Raw genomic sequence first — 15,460 nt, 5'->3', positions numbered from 1 at the left:
TTAAAAAAACTACATCTTCTTTTACTTATCAGATTGGCAAAAATGAAAAAAGTTGATAATACCCCGTGTTGGCAAGAGCCCAGGGAAATGGGTACTGTCGTGTGCTGATGGTGAGAGTGTGAATTGATAAATCTTTTGTGGTTTGTGACAGTGCAAAATTGAAAAGATCACGAACGTACCAGGCTCGCTAAATGTAAACCCGAACTAAATAAATGAGGCTACTTCCCTGTCCATGTGACCGGGAGTCCGGGACGGCAGTTGGTAAGAACAGCAGGTCACAGCCACAATCCACCAACTCTGATCCGATTTATATTTCTAAGAAGTGCGAGTCTGTACCAGTGTGTGAGAAGCACCCACTGCCAGAGCCCCAGGAAAGGCATTTGAGCAGCCCTGGGCGCCTGTTCTTTTTTCTCTAAAAGTTACCTTCCCTTTCCTCTCATTCTCTTTAGGAAAATTAAGTGTGCCCCCTCGTGGAAGGAGAGGGGAAAGGGAAAGAAAGAGGAGTCCAGAGAATTAAGAGGCGGCTTGGGAGAGAGGAAGAAACCCGCAGGAGATAAAATCGGGTGGTGGAGACCGCCTGCTGAGGCCCTAGTGATTTCCTCCTGGAATCACATTCCCTCCAATGACCCCTCCTGCGGCTTCTAGCCTGTCCCGACTCTTGCTGAGGCTGATGACCAGATGGGGCCGTTAGTGGGGCCAGACAGGCACACGCGCCTTCGCTACGCCTTTGCACACACAGGTCCTGGCCCTGCAGAGCTCTTCTCCTCCCTCATATGCTGGTTCTCAGCTGATGCCTTCCCTGGCCCTGCTCAGGTCAGCATCTTAGACCACGCTTCCATATTACTAGAGCTGCCTCTTTGCATTTATTTGTGATTATGTGAGTCATGTCTGCCATCCCCCCAGGCTGTAGACCCCTTGAGAGCAGCACAGTGCCTGTTTTGCTCACCACTGCACCCAGTGCCTAGGACATACCTGGCACCTAGTAGACAATGACTAGGTACTACAGCACTGGGGAGCCATGGTGTCTCCCAGAGGGAAGCAGGCCAGGGCACTCACAGGTTTGAGGCCTAGTGGCCTCTAGCCACAGCCAGAACGGACAGCAGAGCAGAAAGCGTTTATTAGAGAGGCAGGGGGCAAACACGTATTTACAAGGGCTGGGCAGGGATATTAAAAGAAGCAGGAGTGAGGACAGGAGGTCCCAGGAACAGCTCAGACGAGTTCCACCTTGGCGTTGGGGTACACAGCCACCACATCGTAGCCCTCGGGTGGCTTGACGCGTGCCTTGGCATGGCCCTCACAGTAGAGTCGTTCGTCCAGAAAGAAGTATCCACGCTGCTTGAGGTTCAGGCCGCAGTCACTGCACATGAAGCACTCAGGGTGGTACAGCTTGTCCCGTGCCTTCACGATGGTGCCTCTGGTGGGGGGACCAGGAGAAGACAGTATGGGGCGGCTGATGGATTTGAGAGCCGCCTCTCTCCAGGGCTGCGGGAGGTGGGTTGGGGTGGAGTGGGCAGGGGTGCATACTCACACGATGCCGTGGCTGCAGCGCGTGCACTCGGGCAGACCCTGCAGGCCACTCAGCGGTGTGCCCAGCTTGCCGGCAGTAGGCTTCATGTTCCGGGGTCCACCAAGCCCTGGCCGCTCCCCTAGAAACCAGAGTGCTGGTGGCATGAGCTGGGTGTGGAGGTCAGAAGAGGGGAGATCACTTTTGCTGGGTGTGGGGTTGGGCACTGTTTCCAGGGCCCCTGGCGGGGGTCCTGGGAGGAGGCTGGGAGGGTGTGGGGCGCAGGAGCCACGACAGGGATGGGTGGGACTTGGGTCATGTGGGCACAGCGAGTGTGGAAATGGGTTGCAGAGGTGGGGTGGATGGCTGGTGGTGAGACCCGGGATGGTAAGGGGGGCCTGAAACGGGGGCTTGGGCCCCGCAGGGTATGCGGGAGTCTTACCGCCTTCCCCAGCCTCTAGCATGCCCTGCAGGTAGCGGAAGGAGCCTGACTGCTTGGGCTCCACGGCTGTGGGCTCAGCGGGTTTCTGCAGCATCCTGTACACACTGGATCCCAGGTCGACTCCGCCGTCGCGGATCCGTGGGAGGCTTCTGGCCGAGTCATTACTGGGTGGGAGAGAAAGGTAGAGAAAGGGCAGGTTTGCAGTTCCAGCCTTCACTCTGCCAGCTTAGGGGGTCTGGTGAGGGGTCAGGGGTCAGGATGGGACCTAGGAAATATGAGGGATTGGGGTTAAGATGGGGTCTGGATAGGGATTTAAAGGCCATGACTCTCCTCCTACCTGTGGGGTGGAGACATGTGCAGGACACTCATCTGGGCCGGCAAGGTGACCTCACTGCTGCTGCCGTTGTGAGGGACAGGGAGGCGAGGTGGCTGCCCGTACGGAGACCCCAGGCCTGGCCTGCCATCTCCTGGCCCCGACCCTGTGGCTGAGGACCGCCTGCTGGCTGCTGGACTGCCATCCTAGGAGAGGCCGGAGACGCTGGGAGACCCTCAGGGACTGGGCCTTCGTCCGCTCCACCCCACCCTGCTGTGCCAGGGCTTCCTGGCTGTTGGCTGGCTAACCTGGTATCTGTAGGCTATGGCACCCAGCCAGGGAGGGGATCTAAGGGCAAGGGCTAAGCCTTGGGCCTGTTTCAGCCCCTGAAGAAGTGAGAAGTGCCCATAAGTGCCTGAGACTCAGCAAGCCCCACGATGGTTCTGACCACCAGTGCCCTTGAAGCCGATATTGGGGCAGGACCATCCCAAGGAGCCTTTTGAGGACAGCACGGCTGGAGCAGTGTGTGGCCTCCTGGGGCTGAGCACCAAGTGGGACCATGGCCAGGAAGGTCACCCATCTTTACATGTCAGGGTCCTTTGGGGGCCAGGCTGAGGCTCAAGGGTACACTCATGAGGTCCCAGCACCCTCCAGGCCTGCAGCTGTGCCCCCACTTCCCGCTTTCCAGGCCATAATGGGTGGTCTTCTGTCGGCATAGCAGACAGGCAGAGGCTGGGCCAGAACTCAAGGTCCCGACCCCCCCACCCCATGGCCAATGCCTGGTGGCCCTGGCTAACGCCTGGGGAAGGCGTACCCTGGTCATGCTCCCTCAGCCCATGGGAGAGGGCAGTCTTTCTGGGGGTGTAGGGCAGAGCTGAGTCTGGTGATTTTTGTCCCTTCAGAGTCCAAGGACACACTGCATTCAGTTTACAGACACACAAACACACCCACAGCAGGATGTACAGAGGCATGCACACTCTCACAAGTCTACTTACAGACATATACTTGCCTCAGGACAACACACGTGCATCAGCCAGGCCACCGCACAGCTGATCACACTTACACTCATATACACAGGGCCAGCCCTCAGGGTGGAGCCCGAGAGTCCAGGCCTTGGAAGTGACATGTAAATCTCTACACTACAGTGTGGACGGGAGGCTCGGTGGAAAGGAGAGGGCACCTTCCCTAGCACGAAGGGGTCCTGCTCCGGAGCAGCCAGCCTCCAGCACAGGGGCCTGCAGGGCTCTCTCTTCTGACTGCACCCTGCTTTCTGCAGACTCCAAGCTGGGTGGGGGCTTGGGGAATCGCAAGACCAGCAGCTAAGCGGGTCACCCTCACCCACTTCCCACCCCAACAGACTAAAGAGAGGCTCTCGTGCTGCCCGGGGGGGGGCCCCATCAATGCAGCAGCAGCAGGACTGCCACACGCCCATCGGGCCCAGCAGGCCCCCGAGGAACCTGAGCACCCTCACACGTGTGTCCGGGCCTCTGTCGGGCAGGCAGCGGGCAGGACTGGCCCAGCCTCTAATGGGGACCAGATGGGCTGCAGTCAGTGGGGCGGGGCCCAGTGGGGAGGAGGAGTCAGAGGGCCTGGGAGGAAGAAGGCCCCACCTACCCCCACCCAAAAGGGTGGGAGGGTCCACTGCAGGGTCATGGGAGCCACTGCCCCTCCCACGGCCACCCATGCAGCAGCCAACCTAGGTTTGAACTCAGTGGTTAGAACACACGTGGGGCCTCACTAACTGGGCCAGGCACTTCCCTTCTCGGAGCCTCGGTATCTTTATCCGTGAAATGGGGAATGTGATCATTTCTCTGTCACAGGTTCCTTATGGGGATAAAATAAGACAGCTGCATAGAAAACACTTGGCATAGTGCCTGACACCCACAAATGCCTGTTGGAAGAATGGCCGTCGTCGGCATTCCTGAGCCCCCACGCCTGGATTTCCCCTCTGTGTGGTGGCGTACCTGATAGCACGTGCTCCCTCCTCTGAACGCCAGCCCTGAGCCTGATTTAGCTGTTGAAGCCTCGGTAGGCTTGTCGGCAGAATGGGGGTAACTGCTGCATGGTTTTCAGCCCCCACATGGCTAGGATCACTACCTGGGACACTCAGCTTGCATGGAGGCAGGCCCTGAGTCCAGACGAGCAGGTGGCACCTCCCAGAGGTCAAGCTCCAGCTCTCTGCTGGTCCAGCTGGTCTGGAGAGCTCAGGCCAAGTGTGCTTTGCCTTGCTTCTACCCACCCCCACCCCACCCCCGCCCCCGCCCCCGCCCTCGGCTCTTAGCTTAAACGCCACCCCCCAGGAATCCTTTCCTTATCACCACCCTTCCCCTGCCCTGGGCTGTGCAGTGTCTCCTAGGGGTTCCTATATTAGGCCTGAGGGCAGGAAGGTCTCCTGTGAGCCCAGGGTGAAGGGGGCCTGAAGTCCCAGGTGGTCCTGTCCCATCCTTCTTGGACGGGGCACCCTGCGCTGGTTCTAGGGCCAACTGTGGCCTCTCTCCTCTGGTGGCTCCGGCTGGGCCCGCTCCCGCCTCCCCAGCCTGCAGGCAGAGGGTGGGAACAGTGTGGGGACAATGGGCCATGTGTCTATTACTGAGGACAGAGACCTGCAGGGGCTGGGTGGGGGTGTTTCTGTCACCACCCATGGAGCCTGTGACCTTTTAGTACAAAAGGAGGGCAGCAGCTGAGGGGGGCTGCACTGGTGCTTGTGGAAAATCCCTCCAGCCTGAGTCACTGGCAGCCTGGTCTGGGAGGGAGTCACCGAGGACAAATGTGGGGGCAGGGGGAGCTGTCCTCCATTCCCCCCCTCCCACCCCCAGGTCCGCTGGCTCTGAGCCTTTCCTGAGCCACTGGCCAGAGCTGAGCTTTACACTGTCCTGTTCATCCTGGCACAGCCGCCCCCGGGGGAAGCTGGCCACAAGCCCGAGCTGGGGGCCTGCCCCATGCATTAGGCTGCTCCCTTCTGCCCGGCCCGTGTCAAGCCTGCCCTATTTGCTATGCCAAAAGCTGCCCCCACCACCACCTTGGGTCCATCAGCAAGTTTCTGAGACATGGGTGTGGCCACAAATCTCTGCAAGAATAGCTGTGGCTCAGATAGAGGCTGAGAGGCTGTCCCCAGCCCCGCCCTACCTCCTCACCCCTCACCTTTGCCCTCCCACCCCCTGGGACCTTTCTGTTCTCTGAACCTGTGGTGCACTCTTGCATCTCTGGGACTTTGTATGTACTTCCTGAGCACACTTCCTCTCCTCACATCCCTTTGCCTGCCTTATTCTTCCTAGGCCTTCATGTCTGGGCTTGGATATCCCCTCCTCCAGGAAGCCCTCTCTGATCCCTTGGCAAAGTTATGTGCTTACTCTAGGCTCCTTCAGCCCCTGCCCCGCCCCCCATTCCCAAACTGCTAAGTGCCTCTCTCATGCCAGAATGGGCGCTCACTGGCATGTGGTAAGCATCTGGCCTCAAGGATTGGGGCAAAGGCAAGGTAGGAAACAAATGTCAGTGCAAGATGGGGCCTGAGGTAGATGGAGAGGGAGAGACAAGGGCAGGCCCTTCCCTCTGGTTCAGCAAAGCCTCCTTTCCCGGCCTTGGTCTCCTCTGCCCCATAATGAGAGAGCAGTCGCAAGCAGGCTCAGGGGCCATTGGCCCCACAGGCTGGGTCCCTTGGCTCTGGCCCCAAGCCAGACCAGCCTGATTTCCACCTTGCTCAGACTCTGAGCTGGCTCTGAGCACCCCAGGCCTGCCTGCTTGGCTACCCTCGTCCCTATGGCAAGATGAGGCCCCTGAGGACAGGACTGTATAGAGAAAGGAGGCTGAGTGGACAGGCCTGTAGTCTGGAGTCTGCTGGGTGCAACCACAGGGTAGTCAGGAGAGAACTTCAGCTGCAGGTCAGGCGAGGGCATGCCTTATGCGCTCCTGCTCAGATCAAATGGGTGCTCAAGGCTAGGACAAGACAGAAGAGTGACCCAAAACCTGAGATTGCCCCCTATCCCCCATCAACTTGGTGACTTCTTCCAGGTCTGGCCTCACTGGGCACCAGAGTAGACCCCAGGTATGTGGTAAACCCTGAGCCAAGGCTGACCCAGCCCCTGCCTACCGTACTTTCGTCCCAGAATCCCAGATGGCCTGGGGAACAGGCAATGCTCCCAGCAGGTGCACACCACCTGTGGGCACAGGATGGGGCATGGACATGGTTCAGAGAGGCCTTCTACTGCAGCCTCTCCATGGGCTCTGCTGCGGCCGGGGCATGTCAGTACCATGGTGAGGGCACCCAAGGCAGATGAACCTGTAACCTGGACTCATTCTGAGCCAGGCCAAGCCAGGTGGTGTCTGTACATACCTGGGACTCGGGATCAATGTGGATCCTCTGTGCCTGGGCCTTGCTGTCTTCGGGAGTACCAGGCCAGCTCCTACCCTCAGGCCTGTGGTGGGAATTGGGATGGTCAGAGAGATATGCCTGCTACCATGCTCGCCACGTCTGTGAACCAGAACCAAGAGCCAGCACCACCCAGGACCAAAACCAGCGACCGCAGAAAGGACACCACCGTGGCTCCTTCCCCAGCACCACACGTCTCAGGTCTGCCACCTTCTGGGACAGAGCTGTGTGCTCCCTTTCCTACCAGCTGCCACATCCCTCTCTGGTCTGGTTTCTAGAGAGCTTGACAGCAGGAGCCCTGTAACTTCCCCACTCTCCACCATCTCTGTGGCCTATAGCAGCTCAGCTCAAAGAGGCCCGGGGCATGGCAGGGGGAGGCAGGCCTCACACCCGGATGAGCGGGGCCCAGGTGGCCCTTGCCTCCCTGGCCCATCCCTCTGCCTCCACAGCCTTTGCTGGAGCCTAGGGGTCAGGCGTCCACTGGCTTTGGGGGGTGGAGGGATGGAGGCGCTGAGGGGTGCGCCGCCTCCTGCTGCGGCCGGCAGAGTCATCACTGATGTCTGCCCAGCCCAGATGGGAAACAGGCCATTAGGAAATTCCTGCTTCGCCATAGAAACCGAAAGCCAAACACCACTCAGGAGGGGAAAAAACATCGTAAACCTGCCATAAGTGGGGCAGGCCGGCAGAGAAGCTCCAGGCCTGGGGCCCACCCCTACTGCTCGGTAGCCCTGTGAGGAGGCAGGTCAGGAGGGTGCAGGGACCCTGGGCTGTTTGCAGGGACCCAGCAATGGTGGGTGGATACAAAATGAGGCTGATTAGACCAAAGAGGAACAATGTCCCCTTGCTTCCTGGGCTCTCGCAGTATCTCCCACTGCCCCAGCAGCTCAAGCCTGCCTCTCCCCCCACTCAGCTGAGGTTCTTAAGCTGTCTCCACCTGCGGGCCACACTCACTCTGCACTTCCTCACCTCTGCCCATTCCTTAGCCCTCTGCAGGCCACCTCTTTACTCCACAGTCTGTGGCAGACCCTTGGAATCAAGTCTCTGCTGCCCCTGGGCAATGCCACCCCTCACTGGTCTCCAACCCTGGCCCTCTCAACCAGACTCCCACATGACTGCCCTAACTCTGTGTCCCTCAGCCACTCAGAACTCGACGATAAACCTATCTTGTATGGCTATGTGGCCTTATACTTCCCCAAAGTTATGCCCAGAAGAGCAGGGCAAGCCTGAGGACTGAGGGTAAGAGAGCACAAAGCACCCAGAGCCATGAGGGTGCCCCAAGGCATCAGATTGGAATGGATGGCTTATTCATGTGTCACCCCTCCATTCCCGGGCTTCCACTTTGGGTCGAACAGGTGGCTCCATCTGCCATCACTAAACAAAATGACAGCCGAAGGGTGAGAATCTCAGACAACACATCATGGGCAACAAGGATGTCACCAGAGGCCCATAGATTAGAGCTGAATATGCCAGGAAGTGTGATTTAGCTCAGACTGTTGGATGCCTGGCTTTGGACCTCAATCAAAAGAAGCACAGTGGGAAACCAGGCCTATACTTCACTTTTTATTCTGTAGGAAAGTTGGGGGTGGGGCGGTGAGAACCCTCTGTACTCAAGAGGGCAGGGAGGGAAGCTGGCCTGGGTCGAGCCCTGGGAATGGGGGCACAGAGTAGTTCCCTCCCTAAAGCTCACCAGCCTGAGCCTCCACAGAGCTGGTCCTTTGGGACCCAGGGCATAGGTCCTGGCAGGGCAGGCAGAACAGGGGAGAGGATCAGAACCCTTGCAGGAGGGAAGGGGCCCAATTCTGTACCCAGGAGAAGAAATGCTGGCCCGAGAGTCAAGACAGACCCAATAGCTTGATCCCCCAGAGTCTGTGCTCTGAGGGGTCAAGATATGGAGCTGGAGGGGAGACCTCCCAGGCCTGGTACCATCATTATCACTCGATCCCAGGGCCAGAAAATAGTTCCCATTTTTGAGTTGGAAAGGTTAAGGGCTTAGAAATTAAATCACTTGCTGGAGGACAACACACTTCTCCAGGGCTGAGCTGGCATGAGAACAGAGGTCTGCAGCAGTAGAGAAGGTGCTCTCATGTGCTCCATGGCCAGACTGCATTTTAGGGCCCACAGCAGAACAGGACAGTGGACCCCAGGTTCCAACCATGCCCAGCTTGGAAAAAATGACCAGGGAAGGAAGGAAGGAACAAACGAACGAAGGTGGACTTCCACCTCTGCCCCCATCCCAGGCACCCTTCCCTGATAACATTCTCTGGAAACCTCTGCTCTAAGCTCCTGACTCAGGCCCTTTGTGGACCCCTACACACCCCAACCCCCACCAGGGCTGCCCTTATTCAGCCACACAGAGTCAGAGCCGGAGGTGAGTCAGGGCCCAGGAACACAGCCAAGTGGGGCGGCCTGAGCGGCCATTTGCGGGCAGAGCAGTGCTGACACTTCTCCCATCTAGTCCATACCTCGGTCCGGGAGAGGGTGAGAAACGTGATCCCGTTTTACGGAGGAGGAAACCTAGGCTCAAAGACATCACCTGACATACCTAAGACCCTGAGTCGGGATAAGGACTCATTGTGCCGAGCTCCCAGGCTGGAGTCTCCTTGGTACAGGCCAGGCAGGGTACACAAGGCCCTGACCTTGTACATGGGTCCACCCAGCTCTGAGGGCACAGCCAGGGCCCTGACCCTGTCCAGGATGTGGGCCAGGTACAACTAGAGGCTACCTCAGAAGTCTTCCCCCATGTTTAATGGCTCTGTGACAATGGATTACTGCAACGCTAAGGCATGGCTGGCTGCATTGTGGTTTGGGAAGGCTTTTCCCACACACTTCCATAGGGGGCCATGGAAAGTCCCTGCTTGCAGTGAACGTGGCAGAGCTGAGCAGTCACATCTGACTTTTCTGGATCCAGGCGGGGCAGCAGTGCCAGGACCAGGCCAACTGCCTGTCAGAACTGACCAAAGGCCCAGGGCCTGAGTAAGGCTGGACACCCCAGGTGCACCTTCCATCCTAGACAATATGCAGGGGTCCCCTCTCTTTCTCTTCACGATGGGCTGCACCGCACCACACAGTCCATGGCAAGGAGCTCACCCTATGTCCAGATGCAACCAGGGCAGAGGCTGGCTCAGGAGAGAGCAGCTGAGGCAGGGCAGCTGTGGGGCTGGTAGGACTGGGCAACAGCCAAGCAGAGGGTGAGGACTGCTTTGCAGAGAGAGACCTGAGGGAAAGTTTTGCTTCCCCACTTCCTCCCTGTGCAACTTTAAGCACCGTCTAATCTTCCTGAACTTCAGCTGTCTCATCTGTAAAGTGGGGACTGTAATGAGGTCTTACCTTACTAAGTTGGTGTAAGGTTAAATGAAGTGTCGGACAAGAAATTGCCTTGAAACGCCATCAAGCTGAGCACCCAAGGGGAGGAGAAAAGCCTCCGAAAGGCTACCCAAGGCCTTATTGCAGCCCTGATTTATGGCCAACACTGCTGTAAGTGTCCCAACATATTTCCAGCTCTGAGTTGAGGGTGGCTTCTTTGCTTAAGCCACTCCCAGCTCTGAGCATTGCCTGCCAGGCCCTGAGGAAAGCAGTACTCCTTGGGGTTTTCTAGGGATGGGCCCAGCTCACCCAGGATGCTGCTCCCCCGCCCCGTCCCCCCAGCCCAGTCTGCCACATGCATACCTGCACACTGACAGTGTGAGGTGGTCATGGCAGCCCTTGATGCGGTTCTGTGCCTCCAGGTGTGTCATGAGCTCTGTGCTCTCACCATTGATGGCCTGGATCAGGTCTCCAGGACACAGGGCAGCCAGGGCGGCTTTGCTGCCAGCATGAACCTGTGGGCAGACAAGCCGGAAAGCTGGGCACAGTCATTATGTGGCCTTGCTGCAGGCTCTGCTCAGAGCCACCCCCAGGGCCTGGTGAGTGGGGCCTGGCTGCCAGCATGGATCTGTGGGTGGACAAGCCAAGAGGCTGGGTGAGGGCCCCATATGGTCCAACAGCAGCCTCTGCTCCAACCAGCCCAAGTCCCACACCTGCGAAGGAGAGGCACTTCTGCTGGGCTGGGACAAGCAAGGTGCATGCCCAAGGACATGCAAGGGAAACATGGACACACATGCTTACAGACACATACAGAGCATGGACATGCACGGAAACGACCAGCCAGACTGCCCAGCAGCCCCAGTCCAAGCCTTAATGACCTTGTGTCCCTTCCTGTTAAGCCTCACCTATTGTCCCCAGCCCCCACATTCCCCTCTACCCACCCACACTCCATGCAGACCACCTGAAAGTCCATGTGGTCCTCACCGGCAACAGGTATTTCTCACATCCAGGCCTCTGCAGATGCTGTTCCCTCTGCCTGGGCCATCCTTTCCTCTGACTCCCAACCCCGACCTCCCGGTTTACTCCTCCTCAGCCTCCAGATCTCAGCACAGGGGCCGCTTCCTGTGGGAGCCTCTCCTCTGAGTCCCCCTGTGTGCCCCCCATGCTCTACATTGTTACTGCCTTGTTCTGGGTCTGCCTCATCACTTCCCCAGGCTGCTGGCCTCCAGGGTCACAATCCTCCCTCCACTTCCTCTGCAGGACAGCCACCTACTCAGGTGCAAGGTCCACCCATCCCTACCAGGCCTCTCTCTAGCTGGTGCTCAAGAGCCACAAGTGACCCCATTCCCACTGGTGGGGTGGGAGCTCTTGGAAGTCTGGCCAGGCTCGGCTTGTCCAGCTCCCAGTACTTAGTGGGCAAAGCCGAGGTGGTGACAGCCCCTTGGATGGAGGCCTGGTGTGGGCACTGCCCTGAAACAGGCTGCCCCAAGGAACATTCCTGTACTGGAGCACGACACCCTCAGCCAACCAGCCCCCCATTAATGTTCCCTCCTAGGAAAGCCTGTACAGGCCCATCTTCCTGGGGGAGCACCCACATGGCACCATCCCCTCCACCCTTGAGGCCCTGCTTCTGGCCCCCTCCCCTGATGGCTCAGTACTTTCCCACAATTAGCTCATGGCAAACTTTCAACCCCTGGTGAAGTTGAGGCTGTTCTCATCCCCATTTTACAGATGAAGAAAGAGACTTGGGGGAAGGGAGGCCTTGCCCTGGTCCTCACACTATAGAGGAGTCTTCCTCATTGGGGTGGCTACTGCAGGATGACTCAGACAGCACAAGGGGTGCATTCAGGCCCCTGTGGGTGGAGGAAGTTCTCCAGAGCAGGGGCGGCTGGGACTCTGCCAGTTCCGTTTGGGGAGATCTGGTCAGAGAAGGCCTGAGGCCAGGAAACCGTGACTCTCCCAGATGCCTTTAAATGCATTGTCTCATTAATCCTCAAGGCAAGCCCATTTCCTAGATGAGGAAACCAAGGTCAGGGAAATGCAGTATGCTCAGCTGATAAATGGCAGAGTCAAGATTTCAATCCAAGCCAAGTGATTCCAAATCCTACACTCTCAAGCACTTCGCTTTTCTGCGGAAAAAAGGGAGAGGAGTGTCCCTGGTAGAGGGACCAGCATGTATAATGGCTCATCTGGGAAAAAAAAGTAGGAGGTTCCTGTGACTGGAGCATAGAGAGGGGCTGGGGACCGGATGAAGCCAGAGAAGAGGCAGGGACCAGACCTTGTAGGGACATACAGACCCAGGTGAGGGTTCTCAGCAGGGAAGTCACAGGACAGAGTTGAATTCAGGCAGATTCCTCTGGCTGCTGAGCACAGGATAAGCAGTCAGAAGGAAGAGGAGCCGGGAGCGGTGAGGTCAGCTGGGAGGGTGGGGCATGGGACAGGCCCCTCACCTGTAAATGGCTGCCTTCCCAGCTCTTGCTCCCTGCCCAGCCTGGATGCCATGATGGGCTGCAAGCCTCGCTCAGAGTTAGGCACCATTTTGTTCCAGAGTCAGGGCAAGCTCCAGACAGGTCTGGATTCTGTTCCTCCTCTGCCACTCTGTATACATTACTTAGCCTCTCTGAGCCTTGGTCTCCCTTTATACAATGTGAGGCCAGAAGCAGTCCTTCTCAGGGCTTCTGTGAGAACGACCTGAGATAATCAGGGCATGCGAAGCCCCCCCAAGGGCCACGTACACGGTGGTACTCATCCCAGGACTGGTTGCTGGGGAGCTGGTACCAACACCCATTAGGGTGGGGCCCGGTATGCTGTGAATGCTCTTCCAAGGTCAGCAATCATTATAGTCCACCCATAGAGAAGGAGCCCTAGACAACCCTCCTGGGGTTCCCTGAGCCTTCATGGGTGGAAGCTTCAAAGAAGCCCCGGGGCCAGGTAGCCAGCCTCCTCCCCGTCTAAGTGTACAGAGGCCCTGGAAGAAAGGGAGGGCCTATTTCTTGAGCTCCTTTACTAAGGATACCCCCACATATGCGCAGTCCCTGAAGACCTGTCTCTGAGGTACCTGCTGGGCAAGCTGGGGCCTGTGCCTTCCCAGGTGCTTCAATCTCCCCAGATCCCACTCAAACCCAAGCTCAGCCATCCTGGCTCCGCCAGTCTGAACCGCTGCCGCGTGACTTTGGGGGACAAGGGGGGCTCTTCCTGGCAACTCCTTTTCCAGTCTGCCTGCCTGCCAGGGGCCTGCATACCAATTAGCTCCAAACAAGGCCGCTGCTGCCGCCACTGTGACGTGTGGAGGCCTTTCCTCAGCAGGCGGACGGCCGCGTGGGCAACAGATGTCTCCTCTCCCTGCCGCCTGCGGCCGTCAGCCGCCGCCACCAAGCCTGTCAGCGGCCTCACGCCCAGGGTGCCTGACCTGCCTAGCGCCCCCACCAGCCTGCCTTGGCACACACTCTTGCATGACACACACAGGCAGACAGACGCTCACACATGCACGCCCCCAGCAGGGGCTCCCTCAGGGAAGCGGGAGATGAAAGGCTCCAGTTTGTGTGAAAGGCCCACCTCAGCCAGCCATGGGGTGAGGGCAGATGTGGGAAGCCTCCCAGGACAGCTGGATCTGCCTGTCACCCTGGCCCCCAGATATGGGATTCCACGATTCCATGCTCCACTGGGTGCCCACCCCCCTCCCAAGAACTGGAAAGCGGTTTCTGAAAGCCAGGCCAGCTCAATCCAGCTCCCACCGCAGGAGGAAGGGTAAAGGTGGAGAGTGGTGGGGGAGGTGGTTCTCCGTTTCACCAGCACAGGGCCCTGGAGACCTGAGTAACAGTGTTGGGGGCAATGAATGGCTGTCAGATAGATCCAGGACCCCTCCTTTGTCCCCTAGATGAGGATCCCCCAAGGGCAGGGCCTGAATAGCCTCCTCTTCTCCCCCAGACTAGCGTTTCACAAGGAGGGGCCAGGGTCCTGTCTCCCTCAGAGTGGGTATCCCTTTGGGCAGGGCCTGAGCCCCTCCTCTACCCCTGTCCTTTTTAGACTAGACTCTTCCTACCCCCACTCCCCCGTTGTGCCCCCTCCTCTTACTGCTCTTGTGGCAAGCCTGGGGCAGGCATGGCCCTAGGAAGCTTGAGCAACTGGGTTGAAGCTTTCCTGGCCCCTGGTCTTACGTTGTTCTGGGAAGGGGAGACTCACAACCTCATGGTCAAGAATTCCCTTCCCCTGGAAGCCAAAAATTCCTCCTGGCCACTTCCCCTTAAGGTGACTGAGGTCTTGGATGGGAAACTGACCAAAATCTAGAGTGAATAAGTAGATGGGTCTTTCTCTTTTCACATTCAGAGAGGATCCCCAACCCCCCTCCCTGGCAGGGGTGGGCAAGGGGACTCACAGTCATTTTGCCCCAAATCCTTATGCTAGGTTTGGTTGGACTGGCACTTCCGGGCCTTTCTACATCTATCTAGAGCCCAGTCCACGTCTGTGGCCCACAGTGACTCCCCAAAATGCAGCCAGCTAGCAGGCTGGTGTGTGAACCCGCGCGGGGATTCTCCCCGGGACACGGGGGGCAGGCCCAGCAGGAGGGGCGGCAGAGGGGGCCTGGGGAGACGCTGCCCCCCTTGGAAGCCGCCTCGACAGCCTGCGGTGGCCCTGGCCAACCCCCCGGCTTTGGAGTCTCCGGAACGTCGGGGATGTGGGTCCCGACGGACCGCGAGGACCGGGGTCTCCGACCTGGGACCGCCGGGCCACCGCGGGACTTACCCGCGAGATGGTGAGGGGCGCGCTGAAGTCTCGGCCGCCCACCAGGCGGAAGCCCCAGGGCGAAGGCCCGCGCAGGGTCACGGAGTGGGGCATCGCGGGCCGGAGCCGCAGCCGGAGCCGGAGCCGGACACTGGGGAACCGTCGCCGCCGCCGCCTGGACGCGGCGCCCCGCCCCCGGCCCGCCCGCCCCCGAGTCCCATCCCCCGCCGGCCCCCGCCCCGCTCCCCGCGCGCCGGGATTGGCCCCGCGGCCCGGCCCGACCCTCCCACTTCGGGGGTCTCTGAGGACCCGCCCCTCAGCCCCGGCCGCCTGCAGTCCAGCACCCCCAGCCGGTTCTCTGAGACCCCAGGACTGGGACGGCCCGACGACCGGGATCCGGCCGCGGCCTCTGCTCCGCGGGCCGTGGACCTGAGCCCGGCGGCGGAAGCTCAAAGCACAAGGCCCTTTGAAGTCGCTCTGTGGGGCGGCGCCCCTGCCCGGGAGGGGTGGGAGCTGTCCCGATGGGGGAGGGGGCCTCTCCTGGCTTAGAAACCCTTTCAAGGCTCTGGCCGGCAAACCTGTGGTCCCACCGTTCGGTGTGCTGAGCCCTCGGAAAGGCGGAAACCCGGGGGTACAGCCCGGGCTCTAGCAGGCCTGGGTCTCGGACACTGACCCAAGAGAACAGCAGGTGGGACCAAATATGGGGGTGAGGACAGAGAGGCATCCTCTTTGGAGAGGTCAGGAAGGCTGCCTGGAGGAGGTGATGACCCCTGACTTAAGTCTAGAAGCAAGGTGTCCCCATATCCCAGG

General features: G+C 59.1%; 1 protein-coding gene across 2 annotated transcripts; it reads right to left on the bottom strand.

Annotated features, from left to right (window-relative positions):
- Positions 1-1,099: 1,099 nt before the first annotated feature.
- Positions 1,100-14,839, bottom strand: PDLIM4 (PDZ and LIM domain 4). Of its 2 annotated transcripts, none has more exons than XM_012525617.4 (7): positions 14,672-14,839; positions 10,292-10,443; positions 6,590-6,671; positions 2,284-2,465; positions 1,947-2,110; positions 1,529-1,674; positions 1,100-1,414 (listed from the first exon to the last, which is right to left on the bottom strand). In XM_012525617.4, the coding sequence occupies exons 1-7, from the start codon at positions 14,762-14,764 to the stop codon at positions 1,373-1,375; spliced, it is 861 nt and encodes a 286-aa protein (XP_012381071.2). In that variant the 5' UTR covers positions 14,765-14,839; the 3' UTR covers positions 1,100-1,372. The 2 variants fall into 2 exon arrangements, with proteins under 2 accessions (XP_012381071.2, XP_004459790.2); XM_004459733.5 differs by having other exon boundaries at positions 1,529-1,646.
- Between the last annotated feature and the right edge of the window lie 621 nt (positions 14,840-15,460).

Source organism: Dasypus novemcinctus, chromosome 2, assembly GCF_030445035.2.
Source record: "Dasypus novemcinctus isolate mDasNov1 chromosome 2, mDasNov1.1.hap2, whole genome shotgun sequence".
NCBI lineage: Eukaryota > Metazoa > Chordata > Mammalia > Cingulata > Dasypodidae > Dasypus > Dasypus novemcinctus.
The sequence above is the reverse complement of the archived record's forward strand: the minus strand, read 5'-3'. Positions and strand labels throughout refer to the sequence as shown.

Bases quoted from the DNA above. Each gene is read 5' to 3' on its own strand.
- PDLIM4 (XM_004459733.5), bottom strand. From the start codon at position 14,764: ATGCCCCACTCCGTGACCCTGCGCGGGCCTTCGCCCTGGGGCTTCCGC. The intron at 6,672-10,291 runs GTATGCATGTGG...TTCCCACCACAG, and splicing joins CTCACACTGTCAGTGTGCAG to GCCTGAGGGTAGGAGCTGGC. The intron at 2,466-6,589 runs GTATGTACAGAC...GGCCTCTCCTAG, and splicing joins ACATTGATCCCGAGTCCCAG to GATGGCAGTCCAGCAGCCAG.